Raw genomic sequence first — 20891 nt, forward strand, 5'->3', positions numbered from 1 at the left:
ATGGATGGATGATGGATGGATGGATGATGGATGGATGGATGATGGATGGATGGGTGGATGGATGGATGGATGATGGATGGATGGGTGGATGGATGGATGGGTGGATGGATGGATGATGGATGGATGGATGGATGATGGATGGATGATGGATGGATGATGGATGGATGATGGATGGATGATGGATGGATGGATAATGGATGGATGGATGATGGATGGATGGGTGGATGGATGGGTGGATGGATGGATGATGGATGGATGGATGGATGGATGGATGGATGGATGGATGGATGGATGGATGGATGGAGGTGCTCCCTGTGCTGAGCTGGCTGCGTTGAAGCAGCTCTTGGGGCGCAGGGGGTCTGCAGAGGCCCAGGGGAGGCTGCGGGCCTGGGGCTGCACGTCAGGCACAGCCGGAGCCCCACTCCGCTCGGTGATTCCCTGCGGGACAGCCCCGGCTGCTGCAGCACGGGGGGAGCCACAGGAGATGTTTGCCCTCATCTTATCAGCGGTTCCTGGGCCTGGCTGCCAGGTACAGCAGCTCTGAGCTGGGGAGATGTGCTCTGTCTGCCAAGGGAGCTCCAGCACACCTGGCACAGCTGGAAATCACAGCATGGTTTGGGTTGGAAGGGACCTTAAAGCCCATCCAGTGCCACCCCTGCCATGGCAGGGGCACCTCCCACTGTCCCAGGTTGCTCCAAACCCCATCCAGCCTGGCCTTGGGCACTTCCAGGGATCCAGGGGCAGCCACAGCTGCTCTGGGCACCCTGTGCCAGGGCCTGCCCACCCTCACAGGAAGAATTCCTTCCCAATATCCCATCTAAGCCTGCCCTCTGGCAGTGGGAAGCCATTCCCTGTGTCCTCTCACTCCACCCCATGTCCAAAGCTCCTCTCCAGCTCTCTTGGAGCACCTTCAGGCACTGGGAAGGGCTCCATGCTGTGCCAGAACCTTCTTTTTTCCAGGCTGAAATTCATTCAGCTATTCTGAACCAACCAAAGCACGTGCTTCAAAAATCTTACCCAGGCATCTTTCCATGTCCTTTCTGGGCTCAGATACCCTCACCTGGAGCCATAAGAACCGCCCACAGGTACAATCTTCTCAGGGTCTTGGCCCGTGCTTGGTGGTGCAGCTCAGAATGGGGTCAGAGGCTGTTCTGCATCCTCAGTGTGTGGCCAGGCTGCTGCTTCTAGTCGCTGCTTTCCTTCTGAAGGACTTCTGCAGAGCAGGTGCCCTGTGCCAAACTCAGTCCTGGTAGTGGGGGGGGGGTTTGGGTTGCATTTTGCAAGTCATTGAGGAGTTCTCAGTCTGGCTGTTTGTGGTGTCTGAGCACTCGGATGCCAAAGTATTCTTCTCAGCTTTGTGGGGACACAAACGCTGTTGCTGTACATTTGTACAGAAATGAGACTGGGGAAATGTTTTCTTAGCAGAACAGAGGCAAAGCCAGGTAAGAAAGGTTGTTCCAGGCTGGACCTCTTGCCATCCATCTCTGCCAAAGCTGCTGTGGGCCAGCTCAAGGGGGATGTCTGGACATGGTCCTCCCCTGGATGCTATTCCTGGCTCTTGTTCAATCTCCTTTGACACCCTTTTAGTCCTTTTGTGTATCCATGAGATGCTTCAGAGGATGGAAATTTCCAAGTTCCAGTTTCCCTGCAGCAGCTGGAAGCCAGCTAAGCCACATGTGTGCTGCAGTACTCAGGTCAGAGTTTCAAACACTCAGGTTTAGGGGTGGGTGCTGTGGGTAAGTCTGGGGCCTTTGGTGCTTTGGGGTTTGTGCAGGAGGGGTCAGGGTGTGGTGGCTGTGTGGTGGTGACGCTGCATTAATGTGGATAAACCACCCATTATAAATACATCCTGAGCTGCAGACAGACAGGGAGAGCAGTCTGGGCAGGCTGATCACTGCTCAGAGACAACCAGGAGCCTCTGAAGGGTGTTAAAGGGTGCTAAGCAGGAGGGAATGGGTGTAAAGCCGAGGGGATGTGGGCACTCCTCACCTGCACTGGGGCTGAGGGGTCCCAGCTCCTGGGGCCTGGGAGCATGTGGGACTTGTGGAGGAGGGCATGGGGCAGCTCCTGGCATGGCCTATCCCTCTCTGTCTCCTCCATGGAAGGTGGGGAGGGCTGGGCACTCCTCTGTGCCCTCGAGGTTTACCCTCCACAAGGAGCTGCTTGGGAGAAGGGGTTCTCCCCCCAACAGGGACCTGCCAGGGTCCTGGATCCAGCACAGCTACTGGGGAACTTTGCTTTTATGGTTGCATTTTGCAAGTCATTGAGGAGTTCTCAGTCTGGCTGTTTGTGGTGTCTGAGCGCTTGGATGCCAAAGGATTCTCCTCAGCTTTGTGGGGACACAAACACTGTTGCTGTACATTTGTACAGAAGTGAGATTGGGGAAATGTTTTCTTAGCAGAACAGAGGCAAAGCCAGGTAAGAAGGGTTGTTCCAGGCTGGACCTCTTGCCATCCATCTCTGCCAAAGCTGCTGTGGGCCTGCTTGAGAGGATTTCTGGCCATGGTGCTCCCCTGGATGCTGGTCTTGTTTCAGCTTCTGAGGAGCTTTGCTTCAGCAAGAGCCCAGGGGGTCATGGGGACCCCAGGCACTGCAGCACTGTCCAAAACAAATGGGGAAGCACAAGGATGGATCTCAGTGAGCCTGGTTGTGTGGGAGGCCCTGGAGGCTCCCTGGAGCAGTGGGACACCCCTGTCCCATGGGACCTGGGGCATGGCACTGCATGCCCTGCCTCTGGGGCAGGGGGAGGTGACAGGACTCTGGTGTGGGCAGCACTCGGGGGGCTGGGGGAGTTCCCTGCAGTACAGTTCTAGTGCTGGGGCAGGACTGAGGTACCTTCTCCTCTGCACCTGAGTCCCCTCTGTGTCCCCCTGTCCCAGGGTGTCCCCTACAAGGAAGGTCAGAGCTGCTGAAGGAGCCCATGTGCTGCTTCCCACCCTGTTGCAGCTCTGAGCTCACTCACTCTCTCTTCTCCCCACTCTGATCCCTCTTGCATCCCTTCCCTTTAAAACATTTGTCTCTTATCTTTGATAATTGCCTGTGAGGCCTGAGCACCCCCAAGGCCTCTGAGCTGCCCTTGCCTTGGCAAAAGCTGAAATTCCTCTTTCTTCCCACACCTGGGTTCCCACAGAGGGGCCTTGTCCTTCCCTGCAGCATCCTGGGGTCCTGTTTCCGTGCACAGCAGAGGTTCCTCATCTGCCCTACAGGTTCTCCTTGGAGCTGGGGGTCCTGCCCAAGGACAGGCTGCTCCCTGGTGTTCCTGTCCTGCTGGATCCTGTGAGTCAGTGGCCCTACCCCTGTTCCTTAGCGTGGACAGGGGGCCTGTGTTGCACATGCTTGTGTTATTTAGTCTCATCTGGGGACTCGTTGGGGTTTTCCAGGGTCCTGGTCCTGTTCCAGTCTGTCAGTGGTGGCAATAGGGCTCGTGGCTGAGCAGCCCCAGGGTCCCCTCTCTGTGACAAACATGGCTGGGAGAGGGTCAGGTGGGGAGGAACCAGAGGGAAGCCTGCCCTGGTGTCTGTACATGTTCAGAAAGTGAGTCGGGCATCCCAAAAATGGGGAACTGGGCTCAACCCCACAAATATATAAAGAGCTGCCCCTTTAGAGAGGGCTCTGAGGTGGCTGCTGAGGACAGAGCTGAGCAGGCATGGACAAGGACAAGTGGTCCAAGTGGGGTATTTTGGGAAAAGACTGGTGTGGGCATGGATCAGCTCCTGGCCTCCCAAATCCTCCCTTCTCCCACTCACCCTGGGAGGGCAGCAGGGACACATGTGGGGACAGTGTCTCCCTGTGGCTGGCTGTGACTGGGGTGCCTGAGGGTGCCTCTGGTGCCTGGAGGTTACAGGGAATGATGAGCCCTCACCTGGATTGAAACCCTCAAGGACCGATGAGGTATTTCCCTATCTGGAGCCTGAGATGGCAGCTGGGTATAGGATGAGGCTGATCCCAAATGCCAACATCTCCCAGCTGGGTGAGGGGCAGGAAGGGTGCCTTGCTCTGACTGAGCCCCACGTGCCTCAGTTTCCTATCAGGACTGGGTGAGCTCAGGGAGGGGACACAGGGAGGACAGTCCTTTCCCCCAGCACGAGGCCAGTGCAGCAGCTCTTGGCCAGTCTGGTCCCCCCAGGGAGAGCCACCATGCCCCTGGGCCCAAGGGCCAGCCCTTCCTCTGCTGGGGGTGCAGGGCAGTGGGGCAGCCCCTTCCAGCAGTGCCCCAGCACTTCCCTCCTCCTGTGGGCATGCCAGAGTGTCCAGGGAGGGATGTGCCCAGGGCTAGTTCAGGTGAGTTTTCAATTGATTTCTCAGCCTTTCCAGCACAGCTTGGCCTGCCCTCCCCTCCCTCCAGCCCAGGTTTATTGCTACCAAATAATGAGGAACTTGTAAGTGCTTGAAGTCAGAGGCTCTGTCAGCAGCTCTCTGCCTTCCCCCAGGTTCCCAAAAGGATGGCAGGCAGCTCTGCCAGGGTGAGGGTGCAGGGATGGGACCGGTGCCTCTCTGCCCTCACAGCATCCTCTGCTGGGATCTAAGGACTTCCTGGGCCACTGAACTGAAACCAGAGCCCAGCTCAGCCTTGATCTCTTCCAGGACTGGAGCTGTGTCCCGCTGTGGTCCGGGGGAGCTGGCTCTGCTTTGCTGCCTGAGTCACCAAACCACGCTCAGGTGGCAGTGGGGGATGCAGGCAATGCCCTCCTGTGCTGTGTGGGATCACAGGCATGTGAGGAAATGGTGCCATGGGGTCTGCAGCAGCACTGCCTGTGCAGGAGCTCAGCTCAGTGCTTGCTTGGGGGGCACTTTTGGGGCAGGGGGAGCAGCTGTGGGGCCCTCAAACTGCTCCTTCCCCCAGGAGGCATCTTGGTGTAGTTTCTTGGTGGGTGAGGAGGTGCAGGATCAGGCCCAGGCCCATCTCCATGGGATGACTCAGGAATTAGTCAGGTCCTTGCTGAGCCTGTTGTCACCATGGCAGTTTAAGGGGCTCTTCTAGGGCATGACACCGTGGCTGATGTCCTTCTGCTGGCCTCATCCCTGAGCTGAAACACGGATTAAGGTCTCTGGACTTTGCCTCCCCCTCCAAAGTGCTGCCTGAGTTGGCCTGTGCCAGCCCAAGGGGTTCAGTTGCCTCTCCCTAGAGTGGAAAGGGGGTGCCAAGAGGATGGGGCCAGCTCTGCTCATCGGTGCTCAGGGACAGCCCCAGGGGCCTCGGGCACCAGGTGACACACAGGAGGGGCCCTCCGAGCTCAGGAGACACTTCTGCACTGGGAGGGTGGCCGAGCACTGGTGCAGGTGCCCAGGGAGGTGGTGGAGTCTCCATCCCTGGAGACACTCAAAAGCCACCTGGACACATCCTGGGCAGCTGGCTCTGGGTGGCCCTGATGGAGCAGGGGCTGGGCAAGGTGACCTGCAGAGGTGCCTCCAGCCTCCCCTTCTCGAGCACCGTGCAGGGGCCTGTGGCTGGGCAGTGTGCAGGGGTTCAGCAGGGCACAGTGGGTCTTCCCTGGGCATGGTGAAAGCGCTGATGCCACAAGGCCCAAGTGCCAGCAAGACTCCCTTTGGAACCTGTGGGTGTCCTTGTGCACCCTGGGGGATCTCACCAGGGTTCACCATGGAACCACAGAGGCTGGAAAGGAATTCTGTGTGCCAAGTCCAACCCTTCACCCTGCTCTGTCAAGGCCACCACTCACACAATGTCCCCGAAGTGCCACATCCGTCTTTTAATTCCCCCAGGGATGGTGACTCCACCACTGCCCTGGAAGCCTGTGCCAGTGCCAGACCACACTTCTCAAGATCTTTGGAGTGAAGAGGAGTTTCCACAGGCCTCTCTGCAGTTAGTGGGTTGTGAATGCAGTGGGTCCCTTCCAGCCAGGCCAGAGCCTGAGCCCCTCTATCTATTGCTTGCTGCCAGGGATGGAGGGAAGGGCCTTCCTGCCCTTGTTTTCCCCAGGCTACCTGCTGGAGCCAGACTCTGTTCAGTTGTGGGTGATACCAGGCCTGACCAGTGCTGAGCAGCAGTGGCTGCACCCTCCTGGAGAGTTGGGAAAGGGAGAGATTCAGGGCTGGCAGTGCCATCTGGGATGCTGAGGCTGCCTGGGCACGGTGCATGCTCCCATGGGGGCTGCAGGGTGTGGGGGAGCTGCAGGCCCCACTGCAGGCCTGCCTGAATTGTGGGAATTGCACTGCTGAGGTGTCAGATTAGGCTGCTGAGCAGGCAAGGAGTATGAGTTTGCTGGGAAGTGGGATTCCTGGCTCTCCCTGGCTGCAGGCTTCTGTGTTTCAGAATGGGACCCCTGGGCTGTCCCAGTTCAGTGGCTCAGGAGCCCCTGTGAAGGTGCTCAGCCTCGGGGAGGGCTCAGAGGGAGGGCTGTGGGGGCTGGGACCCCTTCCCTGCCCATCTGGTTCCCCCAGGGCTGATGTTCTTGACTGGGGGGGCAGTCCATGAGCATCCCAACCCATGGGTACCACTTGGGGAGCTCATACTGGTGAGCAGCTAGGCAATCTGGGTTTCTCCTTTTGCATCCAGCATAGTCACCCACACAGTGAGTGCCTGTACCCTGACAGCCAGAGCCTGAGGGGGTCTCCCAGCAAGTCCTCAGACTTGTGCTTTGTCCCCTTTGGCTCCCGATGGCTTGGCATGCCCGGGACTCCCATCAGCGGGTGCTGGAACTGGTGGGCCCTGCCTGGGCACCGCTGCTCCCAGCAGGCTGCCCACAGCTGGTCAGGGTACCCCAGTCCCTGCCTGCCCCCCGGGCCCCCGCCCATGTCCCTGCCTGTGCTCCAGGTGTTCCCGTTGCCAGCAGGAGCTGTCCCTCTGCCCGGCAGGGTCAGGGCTGCAGGAACTCCCGTTGTGTTGTGGGCTGCGAGCACCCTGCAGAGTTTCCCTCCCGTGTTTGCTCCTGGTGCTGTCCCTCCCAGGGGAAGAGCGGGGCACGCGTGCCCGGAGACAGGGATGTGCCGGGTGCCACGCTCGGCCCTTCACCCTGGGTGACAGAGCCTCTGTTCGGCCGCCCTGCTGGGACAGCTCGGCCCATCCTGAGGCGAGCGGAGTGCTGGGTTAGGATGGCAGCGCAGTGTTTGCTGCCCCAGGACCCAGGGCAGGGCTGGGGAGCGCAGGACACTGCCAGGTTACCTAGGCATAGGGATGTGCAGCCGAGCTCTCCTTCCCTGCCGGGGGTCCGCAGGGAAGGATCCCGGCAGGAGTGCCCGGGCCGGGATGAGTCAGGAATTTGCGGGGACGGGGAGCGGTGGGGCTGGCACCGGCATCCCGGGGGACGCGCCCGGCACGCCCGGGAGGGCACCCGGCGCTGGGCCGGGGAGGCAGCCCCGCTCCCAGCTCCCATCCCGTCCCGTCCCATCCCATCCCATCCCATCCCATCCCATCCCATCCCATCCCATCCCATCCCATCCCATCCCATCCCATCCCATCCCATCCCATCCCATCCCGTCCCGTCCCGTCCCATCCCAGGCCGGCTGCGGCTGCAGTGCACGTTCATCCATCGTCACTGCGCGGGGCGTGGGAAGAGGCGGCTCTGCAGAAGGCGCTGCCTCGGATGCAGCGCCAGCCCGGCGGGACGAACCGAGCCGGGCTGAGCCGAGCCGGGCTGAGCCGAGCCGGGCTGAGCCGTGCCGGGCTGAGCCGAGCCGGGCTGAGCCGAGCCGGGCTGAGCCGTGCCGGGCTGAGCCGTGCCGGGCTGAGCCGAGCCAGGCTGAGCCGAGCCGGGCTGAGCCGAGCCGGGCTGAGCCGAGCCGGAGCCATGGGCAGCTGGCACCCAGGTAGGGCCCCCCGTGGGCGCTGCGCGATGCTCGGCCCCGCTGCCGCTGCTGCCCTGCGTTAAGCCTGTAGCGGGTGCCTGGGGATGGCTGGGGAGGATGCGGCTCCTGGAGCCTGGGGGCGATGGGGGCGCTTGGACTTGATCTTAGAGGTCTTTCCCAAACTTGACGGTTCTATGATTCTGCGACGGGGCACTTTTACAGCTCGGGACACTGCAGAGCTCTGCCCCTGCCAGTGCCCCGTGAGGAGATCAGGGTTCAGTCTCCAGAAGCAGGGGATCCCCTGTGTTTCTGATCCCCCCCCCTTCACCATAAACAGCTCATGATCCTCTGGCCCTGCTGCAGAGCAGCACAGGAGAACTCTCAGGCTGCACTGCGGAGTGGTTTGGGGATCTGTGTGTCCCATGCCTGGGGGGTGAGGTCCCAGGGGTGGCACTGGGGCTCAGGATGCTGTGTGCTGTCGGGGCTTTGGGGCTGCTTTCCTCGTTTGCTGTTTGTGTGAAGGATTCCCAGGACTCCCCGCCGGGCTCCCCTCAGGTTTCCAGGATGGCTGCAAAGTACTGCCTGTGCCCCTGTCCCCTGCCAGCTCAGCCCTGCTCAGTTGGGGTGCTGGGTGCCACAGTCCCAGTGAGCATCTCTGTTCTGCCTGGGGGCTGGCAGGTGTCTGCAGCCACTGCCCCGCGCCATGCAGCCACTGCCACCCCCACAGGGTGCCCCCTGTCCCTGTGTCTCTGTGGCAGCATCTGTCCCCAGTGTGATCCCACAATGCGATGGGGGCTTTGCTGCCACCATCAGCCCCACGGGCCCTTGGCAGGGGTAGGGGTGGAGGTGTCTGTGTTGTCACCCGTGTCTGTGCTCCCCACCTGAGCTGGAGCTGGTGGAGCCCCGTTCGGGCACTCAGCAGGCGGCTGCTGCTGGCCGGGGACCGAGATGCTCCGGAGTGAAGCCTCGTGGATGGGCAGAGCCTCTGCAGGGAGCGAGGAGCGCAAGGGGGAGTCCGGGAGAAAAGGGGGATGCTCAGCCTTGGAGAGCAGCCCGGCGGCTGGGAGTGACTGGGCAGGCTGCAGGGAGGGGAAGGGAAGGCGCTGCGAGAGGAGCGCTGCAGCGCCTGGAGCTGGGAGATGCTGGGAAAGTGCTGGGGCAAAGCAGCTGGGAAATCCACACTCGGGCCTGAAGGGGAAGGAGGAGGAAAACACCAAGGGGAGGAGGAGCAGGCAGGGAGATGATGGGAGGAGATTCCAAGCATGACAAGCAGGTCTGCCTCTGATCCCGCTGAGGCTTCCTTTGCAGTCACCGTTCCCACTTGCCTGTTCCTGTAGCCAGGAGCTCCATCGGGGAGCCTGGAGCTCCATCCGGCTCCAGCCCTCTCCCCTGAGGAGAGCACCCCCAGCCCTGGGCTCCAGCTGCAGCGGGATCGAGCCAGCCCTTGCTGGAAACTGGGCTTGTGCTGAAAACTCGCCCTTGCTGAAAACTCGGCATGGGGCACCAGGGACTGTGGTGCCAGGAGGAGTCCTTTGGCCACTGCCCTGCGCAGAGCAGGCTCTGGGGGTTTGTGACCACTGCCTCCAACAGCCTCAGCACAGGATTTGCTCCAGTGGGACAGGCATGAGCAAGGCTGGGTGCTGGGAGGGCTGGTGCCCAGAGGGGTGGGGTCCTGCTCCCACTGTAGGAAGTATTTAGAAAGAAATAACTTTAGAACTCCATCAAGTTCACTGTAGTTGTGTAAACCTCTTTTACAGCTTTGTGACGGCAGACATTTCAGTGGAATTGTCCCTTTGGCAGCACTCTGGGACCTGTGTCCTTCCTGAACCCATGGCCTCCACACTGGGGTCTCTGCTGGGACAGCAGGAGCTGAGTTTGCATAAGGAAGGTGCTGTAGGATGGGCAGGGCTGCTGCTCCCTGTGTGTGCTGTGCTGCCCCCTCATATCAGGGACAGCTCCTGCCCATGGCACAGAGCTGCTCCCAGGGCAGCATCTCCTTCTGCAGCTCTTGAGGGCCTTGGGAGAGGCCATGGGAAAAAAGAGGGACAAGGGGCTGGACGGGTTTCACCCTGAGTGTACTCAGGTCCCTGCGGAGCCTGCAGGTGCCCCCGGGGTGCTGGAGCTCATGTGGGCCTTGGTGTCCATCTCCCACAGCCCTGGGTGCAGGTGAGTGCAGAGGTGACCAGTCTGCCACAGAGAGTGACAGCGTTCCACTGTAGGTGCCACAGTCCCCAGGAGCTTGGTGCTGCCAGGCTGGGGCTGGTCGTGGGCTGCAGCAGCACTGGGGTGAGTGGCAGTGTTGGAGGAGCCCCAGCCTTCCCAGTCAGTCCCAGGGCAGGCCAGGAACGGCTCCTGAATGCGGCCCTTGTGGCTGTGCCCGGGAGCGTGGCAGTGCCAGCGTGGTCCCTCCATCAGGGCTGTGCAGCTGCAGGGCTCAGCTGCAGCAGGGCCATGCCTGCCACCACTGCCCCTGCCAGCCCTGGCTCTCTCAAACATCTCCTCTGCAATGCTCCTGTGCTCCTCCTCCCCAGCAATGACCCTGGGTAGGGACCAGAGCCTCCCCAGCATGACTGAGGCCAGAGACTGAGGGATTCCCTGCCCTGGGAGCTGGGAGATTGTCCCTGGGGATTTGCCAGGCTCCCTTAGCAGAGCTCTGCCACCCTGGCACTCCTGTGCCATGCTCTCGCTGGCTTCAGCTGGAAGGCAGTCCCTGGGGTCGGGTTCCTGGAGCACCATCAGAAGGTTGGAACTGGAGCTCAAGATTCAGAAGTGAAGTGGGATGAATTCTCAGTTTACTATGCTTAAGAAACCCCCTCATTTCCCCAGAGATCACTGCAGGGCAGAAAGTTTAGAAATGTCAAGTGAAAAACTCAGCATGTTTTTGGCCCAAAGTGATGCATTGTCATTTTAGAGATTTCACGCTGATTAAAAATTCACACACTGACATCCAAGTGGAAGTGCTTGGGAGTGATCCACACAGGGACCAGGGCTTGGAGTGAGCAGCTGCTTGAATTTGCAGTGGAAAAAAGCAGCCCTTTTTCCTCTGTGGAAAAAACAACCCACTGGTGACCCCTGAAAGCTCCTGGTGGCCTTGGCTGAGCGGTGGGGTCTGTCAGGAGGAGCTGATGCTGCTCAGGGTGGGTTGTGTGGCCTGTCATGGCCATGGCACAAGGGGCTGACATCCTGGGCCTCTGGGTGTGAACTGAGGCCTCTTGGTGACCACGCAGCCGGCGCAGGCACAGGAGGGGAACGTTCCTGGGATCTCCCAGCTGCAAATCCGGCGGAAGGCGTAGGCTTGACTCCCTGTCTTCTCCATCACCTCCTCTCCATTCCCTCCACCCCCAGAGCCAGTTTTAGTCATTTTCCTGGGAAGGTTTCACATCTTCCCACGGCTGAGGACACCTGAAGGGCAGCAGTGGGACAGGAGCTGTGGTGTGGGATGGGTTTCTTTGTGAGTCTTGGTGACACTGAGTTGAGCCTGAGCGGTGCAGTGGATCCACCAGGGATGGGGCACCCAGAGGGTCCTGGGCAGCCTGGAGGAGCTCACGTGAACCTCATGGAGTTCAACCAGGCCAAGTGCAAGTTCCTGCACCTGGGTCAGGGCAGCCCAAGCACCAGCACAGGCTGGGGCTTGGTGGGTGGGGAGCAGTCCTGGGAGAAGGACTTGGGGGTGCTGGTGGTGACAAATTGGATGTGACCTTGCCATGGGCACTGACAGCCCAGAAACCAATCCTGCCCTGGGCTGATCACACAGTGTGGGCAGAGGTGAGGAGGAGATTCTGCCCCTCTGCCCACCCAGGTGAAACCCCACCTGCAGAGCTGCCTCCAGCCCTGGGGACCCAACATCAGAAGGATGTGGAGCTGCTGGAGTGAGTCCAGAGAGGCCACAAAGATGCTCCAAGGGCTGGAGCCCCTCTGCTCTGGGACAGGCTGGGAGAGCTGGAGGTGTTCACCTGGAGAAGAGAAGGCTCCAGGGAGACCTTGGAGCCCCTTCCAGTGCCTAAAGGAGCTCCAGGAGAGCTGGAGAGGGACTTTGGACATTGGATAGAGGGACAAGACAAGGGGGAATGGCTTCTCACTGCCAGAGGGCAGGCTTAGATGGGATACTGGAGAAAAGTTTTTCCTTGTGAGAGTGCTGAGGCCCTGGCACAGGGTGCCCAGAGCAGCTGTGGCTGCCCCTGGATCCCTGGAAGTGTCCAAGGCCAGACTGGATGGGGCTTGGAGCAGCCTGGGACAATGGAAGGTGTCCCTGCCCATGGCAGGGTTTGGAATTAGAACAGGATCTGCAGGCATTACATTACTCAGGGCTGCTAGTGTGGCTGCTCTGTGGCCAGGCTGGGTGGTATGACCACAGGGTCACAGATGCTCCAACTGAGCCACCTTGTGCAGCCACAGCCCTCAGACTCAGGTAGGGACAATCCCAGCAGGTGCTGCCCAGCTGGACATGGCCTGGTGGGGAGTTGGCAGGGCTTGAGCAGCCTGAGTGGAGAATGAGTGATGGTCCAAAGGGTGCTCCATGATCTGTGGAGTGTGGACACTCCCAGGACACCTTGCTAGCCCATGCTGTGGCATAAAAGGTTTCCAAACCATAAAGGTTCCAAAAACACGCTGCTGAGCATCTCGGTATGGAAAGTGCCTTTCCCTCCCTGTTCCTGGCCCTGGGTTTGTTTTTCAGGCAGCTGGGGCTGGAGGCAGGAATCCACAGGGTCCTGGGCTGGCCGTGGGAACCCAGCGTGCTGCTGCTGCTGCTGGGGCAGCCAGAGGGGAGCAAACCAGCCAGCCCGGATGCGAGCTGTGGAGCTGTCCGTGTTTGCCATTTCCTGTGTCACTGCAGCCTTTCCCCTGACTCACAGCCTGCCTTGTCCACCCACTTGGAGAAAACACCAAGTGAAGGTTCCAGCCGGTGCAGGGGTGTGGGAGAAGGGGGTCAGAGCAGCCCCACTGCCTGCTGTTCAGGGATGGGGCATGACCAGGTGGGTCCTTGTCACTGTGTCCCTCTCCACTGCTGGCTCTTGTCCTCCAGCTCAGCGTATGAAATCCTGGTGTCCTGTGCTGCTGACACCAGCCCTTTGCAAAGCCAGCTCTTGGCACAGACAGGGAGCCAGGCTCTGGCAGTGGATCTGTGCATGGACAGGGATTAGGCAGTGGATCTGTGCATGGACAGGGATTGGGCTCGGGCAGTGGAAAGGATTGGGCTCTGGCAGTGGGTCTGTGAGTGGACAGGGATCAGGCAGTGGATCTGTGAGTGGACAGGGATCGGGCTCTGGCAGTGGATCTGTGAGTGTACAGGGACAGGGCTCTGGCAGTGGATCTGTGAGTGGACAGGGACAGGGCTCTGGCAGTGGATCTGTGCATGGACAGGGACAGGGCTCTGGCAGTGGATTTGTGCATGGACAGGGCTCTGGCAGTGGATCTGTGCATGGACAGGGATCGGGCTCGGGCAGTGGGAAGGATTGGGCTCTGGCAGTGGATCTGTGCATGGACAGGGCCAGGGCTCTGGCAGTGGATCTGTGAGTGGACAGGGACAAGGCTCTGGCAGTGGATCTGTGAGTGGACAGGGATCGGGCTCTGGCAGTGGATCTGTGCATGGACAGGGCCAGGGCTCTGGCAGTGGATCTGTGCATGGACAGGGATCGGGCTCGGGCAGTGGGAAGGATTGGGCTCTGGCAGTGGATCTGTGCATGGACAGGGCCAGGGCTCTGGCAGTGGGTCCGTGTGAGGCAGAGATGGGCACATCCCAGGCCTGTCCCGCCTCCCCCGAGCAGCCGGGGCATCCCCGGCGGCGCCCGGGCAGCTCCCCGGCCCCGGTGACCGCCGCTGTCTCTCCCCGGCGGCACAGCGCGCTGACCGGCGGTCATGACAACGGAGACGGGCCCCGGCTCGGCGGTGAGGAACGCGCAGGAGGACGCTCCGCCGCAGCCGCTGGAGGCGGCCGCCCCGGGCCCCGCGGCCGCGCCCAGCCCCGCCGGCCGCGACACCGACCCCAATGAGAAGCTGGGGGCGCAGCCGGACAGCCGAACCACGGAGCCGGTGAGTGGGCTGGGCGGGGGCCGTGAGAGGGGACGGGCAGGAGCGGCCCGGGCGGGGCCGCGGTGCGGGCGGCGGGCCCGGCCCCCTCAGGCGGCGCCGGCCGCGCTCCGCCGCCGCCCCGCTGCCCGCTCCGCCCTGCAGCGGACGGGCTGTGTGTAGCCAGGCGAGCCGGGGCGCCGGGACCGGCCCTGCCGGCCCCTCCGGCTGGGAGTGCTGTCCCGGCCCGGCTGAGCTGCCCCGGCCCGGCTGAGCTGCCCGGCCCGGCTGAGCTGCCCGGGCCCGGCTGAGCTGCCCGGCCCGGCTGAGCTGCCCCGGCCCGGCTGAGCTGCCCTGGCTGCAGCCGTGGAGCTGCTGGGAGATGAGCTGCTGCCCTGGTGGCTGGGCAGGGAGGATTTGAGTGCCGAATTGACCCAGGTGTCCATTTTCCAGGGAGCTGGGCTGTGCTGGCAGTGCGGGTTGGTGGAGCTGGCCCTGGCTGGGCACGGTCCGTGGGCAGCTGCCCTGCTCTGCTGTGCAGAGCCTTCCCCCTCTGCCCGTGTGTGCCTCGGCAGCGGTGCCAGGTAAAACCCTCTGTGTGTCCCTGCTCCAGGGCACAGACATGGAGGACAAGGACTACAGTGAGACCGATGGGCTCTCTGACAAAACAACTCCCAGCAAGACCCAGAAGTCACCTCAGAAAACCACTAAGAAAGTGAAGAGTGCCCTGTGCAGGGTGACGCTGCTCGATGCATCCGAGTACGAGTGTGAGGTGGAGGTGAGTCCCCAGATTTGGGGCATCTGTGCTGGCACCAAGGAGGGTACACTCCCATGCCCAGTCCAGAGAGTCCTGAAGGATGGGACTCATCCTAGAACAGCTTTGTAGTACTTCTGTCCTAGAGAAAAACACACACAGAATTTAAGTTGAAAATTCAGAATTAGTTAAAAATCTGGAAAGAAAGACCCTTGCAGGGAATATTAGCCCAGTGAAACCAAATTTGGCTGCTACTCATAAGAGAAAACAGTCTGTCAGAAGCTTAGTGGCTGGGGATAGAGCTCTGCCTGGCAGTTCAGGCACCTGTCAGTGGCTGCAGGATGGGACAGAGGAGACATGCACCTGTCAGTGGCTGCACCAAGGGTGCTGTCCATCACTTCACATGCTCCTGGCTCCTGGTGGCTCTCCTATGCTGGGGGATCCAGCCACCACTGCCACCAGGAGCCCATCCTTGCAGCCCTGGGACCTGGGTGCCCTGGTGCTGGGACATACAGGTGATCCTGGGGCTGCAAGGCTGGGATGTGGTGAAGTCCACACTGGGTGAGAGCATGTTTTGGTGGTCACCTGGAGGGTGTCCAGGAGCACAAGGGACCAGCTGACCATCATCCTGTCCATGTCTCCGACAGAAACACGCCCGAGGCCAGGTGCTCTTTGACATGGTGTGCGAGCACCTCAACCTCCTGGAGAAGGACTACTTCGGCCTCACCTTCTGTGATTCAGACAGCCAGAAGGTAAGCACGGGGGGTCCCTCTACAGCCACCCCCTCCAAGGTGGAGGCCCCACTGACCTGCTGTCTCCTCGTTGCAGAATTGGCTGGACCCCTCCAAGGAGATCAAGAAGCAGATCCGCAGTAAGTGCCTGGGCAGGGTCCATCCTCCCCAGCCCGGGGTGTCCCGTGCGGCTCTTGGATGGCTCAGTGTGGCTGTCCTGTGGCAGGTCACCTCCCCTCCTGCCCTGAAGGGGACCTTTGGCAGCTGGCCTGGGGACAGGGACGCTGTTGCTCATTCAGCTGTTTATTACTCACCTCTTCTCTTACTCGTGAGAGGCGAGGGGACAAAGGACTCCGTCTGGGCCAGTGGAGAACTGTCTGAGACTTGGTGCTGCTCTGGGCACTGCCTGCCCCATGCAGGGAGGACATGGATGGTAGGGAGAGTGGGGGGCCTTGCTGAGACAGGTCCTGGGGTGTATTTGCCATGGTATTGCCTTGCTGGGATGGCAGAAGAGCTGTTGCCCAAGGTGTCACCTTCTGGGATAGAGGAGGCTTTTACTGGGGCACTAAACTGGTGGCTCCTGCCATTGTGATGCTTTGCTGTCCCCAGCTCTCTGGGGAGAATTCCCCAAAAGTTGTGCTGGAGTCCCAAAGGCTGAGCCCCTGGCAGCCTTTGGAGCCCTCTTGTCCCTGCCCTGTGCAAGGCTTGTAGGGAGCAGCAGGATTTTCAGTGGACACATGCATGCTCCTGTGTCCTGCATGCAGCCTGGTGGGTGCTGTCCTGAACTGCTCTCTCCCCTCCCTAGGCGGGCCCTGGAACTTTGCCTTCACTGTGAAGTTCTACCCTCCAGACCCTGCCCAGCTCACAGAGGACATCACCAGGTGAGGACCATGGGCTTCCCTCCCAGGGAGTCGCAGCCTGCTCCAGAGGGCATCAGATTCCTTCCCAGGGAATCCCAGCCTGCTGCAGGGTGCACAAGTCTCCTTCCTGGAGAGCCCAAACCTGCCCTGGGATGCACCAGATTGGTTCGTGGGGAACCCCACCCTGCTGCCCTGCCTCAGTCTGACCGCCTGCCCCTCCTGCAGATACTACCTGTGCCTGCAGCTCCGTGCTGACATCATCACGGGGCGCTTGCCCTGCTCCTTTGTCACCCATGCCCTGCTGGGCTCCTACGCTGTCCAGGCCGAGCTGGGTGACCACGACACCGAGGAGCATGTGGGCAACTACGTGAGCGAGCTGCGCTTCGCCCCCAACCAGACGCGGGAGCTGGAGGAGCGCATCATGGAGCTGCACAAGACCTACCGGTGAGCCCTGGGAGGGTACAGCATGGACAGCTGCCCCATGCCCCTGGGGCGCCCAGCCACGTTTCCCCCTCTCTGTTTCCCTGCAGGGGAATGACCCCCGGGGAAGCAGAGATCCACTTCCTGGAGAATGCCAAGAAGCTCTCCATGTACGGGGTGGACCTCCACCACGCCAAGGTACAGGGCTGGGGGCTGTCAGAGCACTGCCCCTTCCCAGCCTGCTCCTGCCCACTTTCCTCCTGTAGGGAAGGCTCCTGGCATGGCTTTGAGTGGCACCAGAGAAGCATCAGAGATCAAACTCCACCAGCCTGGGGTTCAGGGTTCCCTCTGCCAGCCAGCACTCTGCAGGAGGGAGGTGGCACTGCTGGCCACGCTGGCTCTTGCCAAGCTGCTGACCTGTCCCCTCCTGTCCCCTCCAGGACTCAGAGGGCATAGACATCATGCTGGGCGTCTGCGCCAATGGCCTCCTCATCTACAGGGACCGGCTGCGCATCAACCGCTTCGCCTGGCCCAAGATCCTCAAGATTTCCTACAAGAGGAGCAACTTCTACATCAAGATCCGCCCGGGGGAGGTGGGTGCCAGGTGCTGGTGCAGCCTCTGGGTACCTGTCCTGAGGCTGATGGTGAGGATTTCCTCACCTGGCTCTGGCCTCTGCTCCAAGGATCCCACATTTATGACCATGCTGGCCAAGAGAGCACATTTCCTGTGGCATGGATTTTCATTTGTGTTTTCTAGTGACTTCAGCAGCTGAGGGATGCCAGGATCCCATCCCTGACAGACACTGTGACCCTGCTGGTCACAGTGTATAGGACCCTGCTGCTCCCTGGTATAGGGAGCTTGTCCAGGAATGGAGGTTGAGGGCCATTTTTGTCACATGTTCACAAGATTTTTTCATTCGTTTTCAGTCTTTATTTTCATTCATTTATGGTAGGAAAACGCATTTCCACTCACATGTACCAGCAAGCTGGAGGGCAAGGACAGCACATGTGGGAGTGATGCCCTCTGACCAAAGCAGCTGTAAAAACTTTTCGTTTCTTGAGGGAGTTTGTCTTGCACAGAAAAGCCATTTACTGCTGAGGAAAGTGCTTAGCCAGAGGTGTGAGGTGTATCCCATCACTCTGCTGGGCATGGACCATCCTACCATGGACTTGAATAAGATTTTTGAGGGTTTTTTGCATGGTCACAGCTCCTGCCAGGGGAACCTGAGGATCTTGGCAAGGTCCTGGCATGTTTACCCAGGGCAGGATGTGCCTGTAACAGCCTGTCTCTCTCTCCCCCAAGTACGAACAGTTTGAGAGCACCATTGGCTTCAAGCTGCCCAACCACCGCTCAGCCAAGAGGCTCTGGAAGGTCTGCATAGAGCATCACACCTTCTTCAGGTGAGGCACCTTCTCTAGACCTTCTCCAGGCCTTCTTTCCTGGAGGCAGACACATTCCTGCTTCTGCTGCAGTGGGTGCACGTGGGGAGCAGTGCCAGGGGGCCTGACTGAGGCTCACTGACACCATCCCACCCCTGTGCTCCCTAGGCTGGTGTCCCCAGAGCCACCCCCCAAGGGCTTCCTGGTGATGGGCTCCAAGTTTCGGTACAGCGGGCGCACGCAGGCGCAGACGCGCCAGGCCAGCGCCCTCATCGACCGCCCCGCGCCCTTCTTCGAGCGCTCCTCCAGCAAACGCTACACCATGTCCCGCAGCCTGGACGGAGGTACGGGGGGACAGGGACCCTGCTGCACTGGCAGGGACAGGGGCCACTGCTGCACTGGCAGGGACAGGGGAAGCTGCCCAGCCTCGCTGTGAGGGGTCATAGCAGCATCAGGCTTTCTTCTGGAGACTGTCCCCAGCCTCATCCCCCTGGCACAGGGGCTGGCCCCACCCCAAGGGGTAGCTCAGACTGTGCATGAACAGGGGGACATGGTAGGGCTGGGGTCAGGCAGCTCAGGGACACATCACCCGCTCCCCTGTAACCTGGGACCCCTGGGACTACCTGCCCCAGGTGTGAGCTGGCAAGGGTAGGGGGCCTGGGACAGGAGCAGGGTGGCAGGGCTGCAGGGCTGCAGTGACCTGGCTGTCAGAGCTGGCAGGGGGCTGGGGAAGGAGCAGGGTGGCAGGGCTGCAGGGCTGCAGTGACCTGGCTGTCATAGCTGGCAGGGGCTGGGGGCTGGGGGCTGGGGCAGGAGCAGGGTGGTAGGGCTGCAGTGACCTGGCTGTCCTCCGTGGGCAGAGTTCTCGCGCCCAGCCTCTGTCAGCGAGAACCACGACGCCGGGCCTGAGGGTGAGAAGCAGGATGAGGACAGTGAGTTTGGCAGCAGGAGACGCTCTGAGACAGAGGATGAGGAGGTGACCACCCCGACAAAGATCAAGGAACTGAAGGTACAGCTGAGGTGGGCAGAAGAGGGTGGGGGTGGAGGAGTAGGTGGACAGGTCCCGGGCACAGGCAGCAGGGCTGGGCTGCAGGCAGGAAGGGTCACCTCGGGGCAGGGTCCCTGCAGCCCTGTTGGTGTCAACTGTGCCCCAGGCTGGTGGGACCCTTTGGATGTGGCTCTTGGCCCCACCAGTGGAAGTGGAGCTGTCACAGGGGTTCATCTTAACTTGGATTCCCCAGAGCCCTCCATGTGGTCTCAAGGCTCATCCCCAGGCAGGGCTGGACCTGGGAGCAGCCCGGTTCTGGGACAGGGATGGGGACAGGCTGAGCATATCAGTGCCCATCACTGCTTGGGCACAGCCCACCCCACCCTGCCCTGGTCCCTGGGCTGTCCCAGCCCATTTCAGCCCCATGCTGGGAGGGGAGGGGGGGTCCCTACCAGCCTATCAGCTTAACTGTGGTGTTTGTGACAAGTGCCCTCAACTGACCCTGCTGGTTACTTTTAACTCTCTCTTTGCTGCCAGCCGGAGCACGAAACAACCCCCAGGCACAAGCAGGAGGTATTCTCTCTCTGGAGTATCTTAGTCCTCATTGGTCCATCATATTGTCCATCCTTCCCAAAACAAGTCCGTCTGTCACCCTATTTACTGGAATACAAGATGCTCCGGGCCGGGGGTTGGGTGCTGGAGGAGCCCGAGGAACAGGCAGCTGGGATCAGCTGTGGCATCTTCTATCCCACTAAGTAAGGTGGTCCTGATCGTGCCTGTGAGCAAGAGCCCTCCCAAGGGCAGGACAGCCCCTGGCCCATTGGGATGACCTGGCTTCTGCTTGTGTTCCTGACCCTACCATGTCCTCACCTTGTGTCTCCTCTCCTGTGGAGCTAGTCCCATCCTCCTGCTGGCACCCAACCCATGCTCTGCTCCTGCCTGACCCAAACTGCCTCATCCCCCCCTGCCCAGCTCTCCTGCAGCCCCCGAAGAGCTGGGCTAAGGCTCCCCAAGCACTGTGGCTGCCATCCCACCCCACAAGGGCCAAGAGGCTTTGAGCTGCCTGGGGGAGCCAGCACTCACACCAGCCCTGTGCCTGCCGACCCTGAGAGGGGCTGAGCAGAGAGGGAGGCTGAACCCTCCCTGCACAAATTGTGCCTGTGGTGGCCCCATCAGGAGCAATTTGTCCTGGCCTCAAACCCAGGGCTGCTCTCTGGGGGATCCCCTTTGTGGGCAGAATCCCAGCTGGAGCTGCCAATGGGAGCGAGCACGGCCAGGGGTGGGGTTGGCCGTGCCGACACCGCCCAGGCTCCCTGTGCAGCCCCACCGGGGGTGGGCACCGGCCCCGACCCCGCCCGCCTCATCGCTTGCCCACTGCATGTGCATGTGCTGCGCCCAGCCCAGAGGTGGGCACACCTGAGCCCTCCTCAGCTCGGACATGCAGGGCCAGGGCGGGACTTTTCCTGAGCTCTGCTGAGCCTTCTGCGTCTGGAAAATTTGGCTGGGCTTTTCCTGGGACTCTCACGGGTCTCTGTTCTGTTGCCGAGGAGGTACGAGGGAGGTGTTTGGGGGCCTCCTTTTGCACCTCAGGAGGGCTTTGGGTTTGGGTTGGAGGCAGAAGCCAGGTTCCTCCTGGGAGCCGGTTTGCCCACCTCTGTGGCGGGACGAGGGGGCACCCTGGCGCCGTGCCCTCACCGAGCCACACTCTGACACCTGACTCCTCTCCCCTGAGTGCTCTGAGCTGTTCTCTCTCCACAGCAGATCAGACCCACCCACCCTGAGCTGGTCCACAGGGATCCAGTCTTGGATCCATGCTGGACATCCCTGCCCAGCCCTGGGCCTCCACCCCTTTGTCAGAGCCTGCTCCAGAGCTCTGCTAGAAATGCCTTTCTGAGACAGAGCCTGGGCTCCCTCTGTGCCTGGCACCAGACAACAGCAGAGGCTGCTGGTGTTTCCAGCAGTGCCCGATTCCTTGCTGATCCCAAGGGAAAGCTGGGTGTCCCCTCCAG

General features: G+C 60.9%; 1 protein-coding gene across 15 annotated transcripts in view; it reads left to right on the top strand.

Moving 5' to 3' along the window:
• EPB41L1 (erythrocyte membrane protein band 4.1 like 1) overlaps nt 1–20891 on the top strand; it is a 65531-nt gene that overhangs the window by 25030 nt on the left and 19610 nt on the right. For 13 of the 15 annotated variants that reach the window (XM_031506561.2, XM_021548112.2, XM_021548113.2 and 10 more), the window contains exons 3-14: nt 13583–13773; nt 14363–14527; nt 15151–15255; nt 15332–15374; nt 16040–16115; nt 16320–16538; nt 16625–16712; nt 16955–17107; nt 17818–17915; nt 18063–18238; nt 18755–18903; nt 19420–19455. In XM_031506561.2, coding sequence (XP_031362421.2) covers nt 13600–13773; nt 14363–14527; nt 15151–15255; nt 15332–15374; nt 16040–16115; nt 16320–16538; nt 16625–16712; nt 16955–17107; nt 17818–17915; nt 18063–18238; nt 18755–18903; nt 19420–19455 — 1482 coding nt within the window. In that variant the 5' untranslated portion in view covers nt 13583–13599. The remainder of the gene's footprint in view (nt 1–13582; nt 13774–14362; nt 14528–15150; nt 15256–15331; nt 15375–16039; nt 16116–16319; nt 16539–16624; nt 16713–16954; nt 17108–17817; nt 17916–18062; nt 18239–18754; nt 18904–19419; nt 19456–20891) is intronic. The other 2 variants (XM_077787046.1, XM_021548122.2) reach the window with 1 other exon arrangement.

This window comes from Lonchura striata, chromosome 17 (assembly GCF_046129695.1).
Source record: "Lonchura striata isolate bLonStr1 chromosome 17, bLonStr1.mat, whole genome shotgun sequence".
In the NCBI taxonomy this organism is placed as follows: Eukaryota; Metazoa; Chordata; class Aves; order Passeriformes; family Estrildidae; genus Lonchura; species Lonchura striata.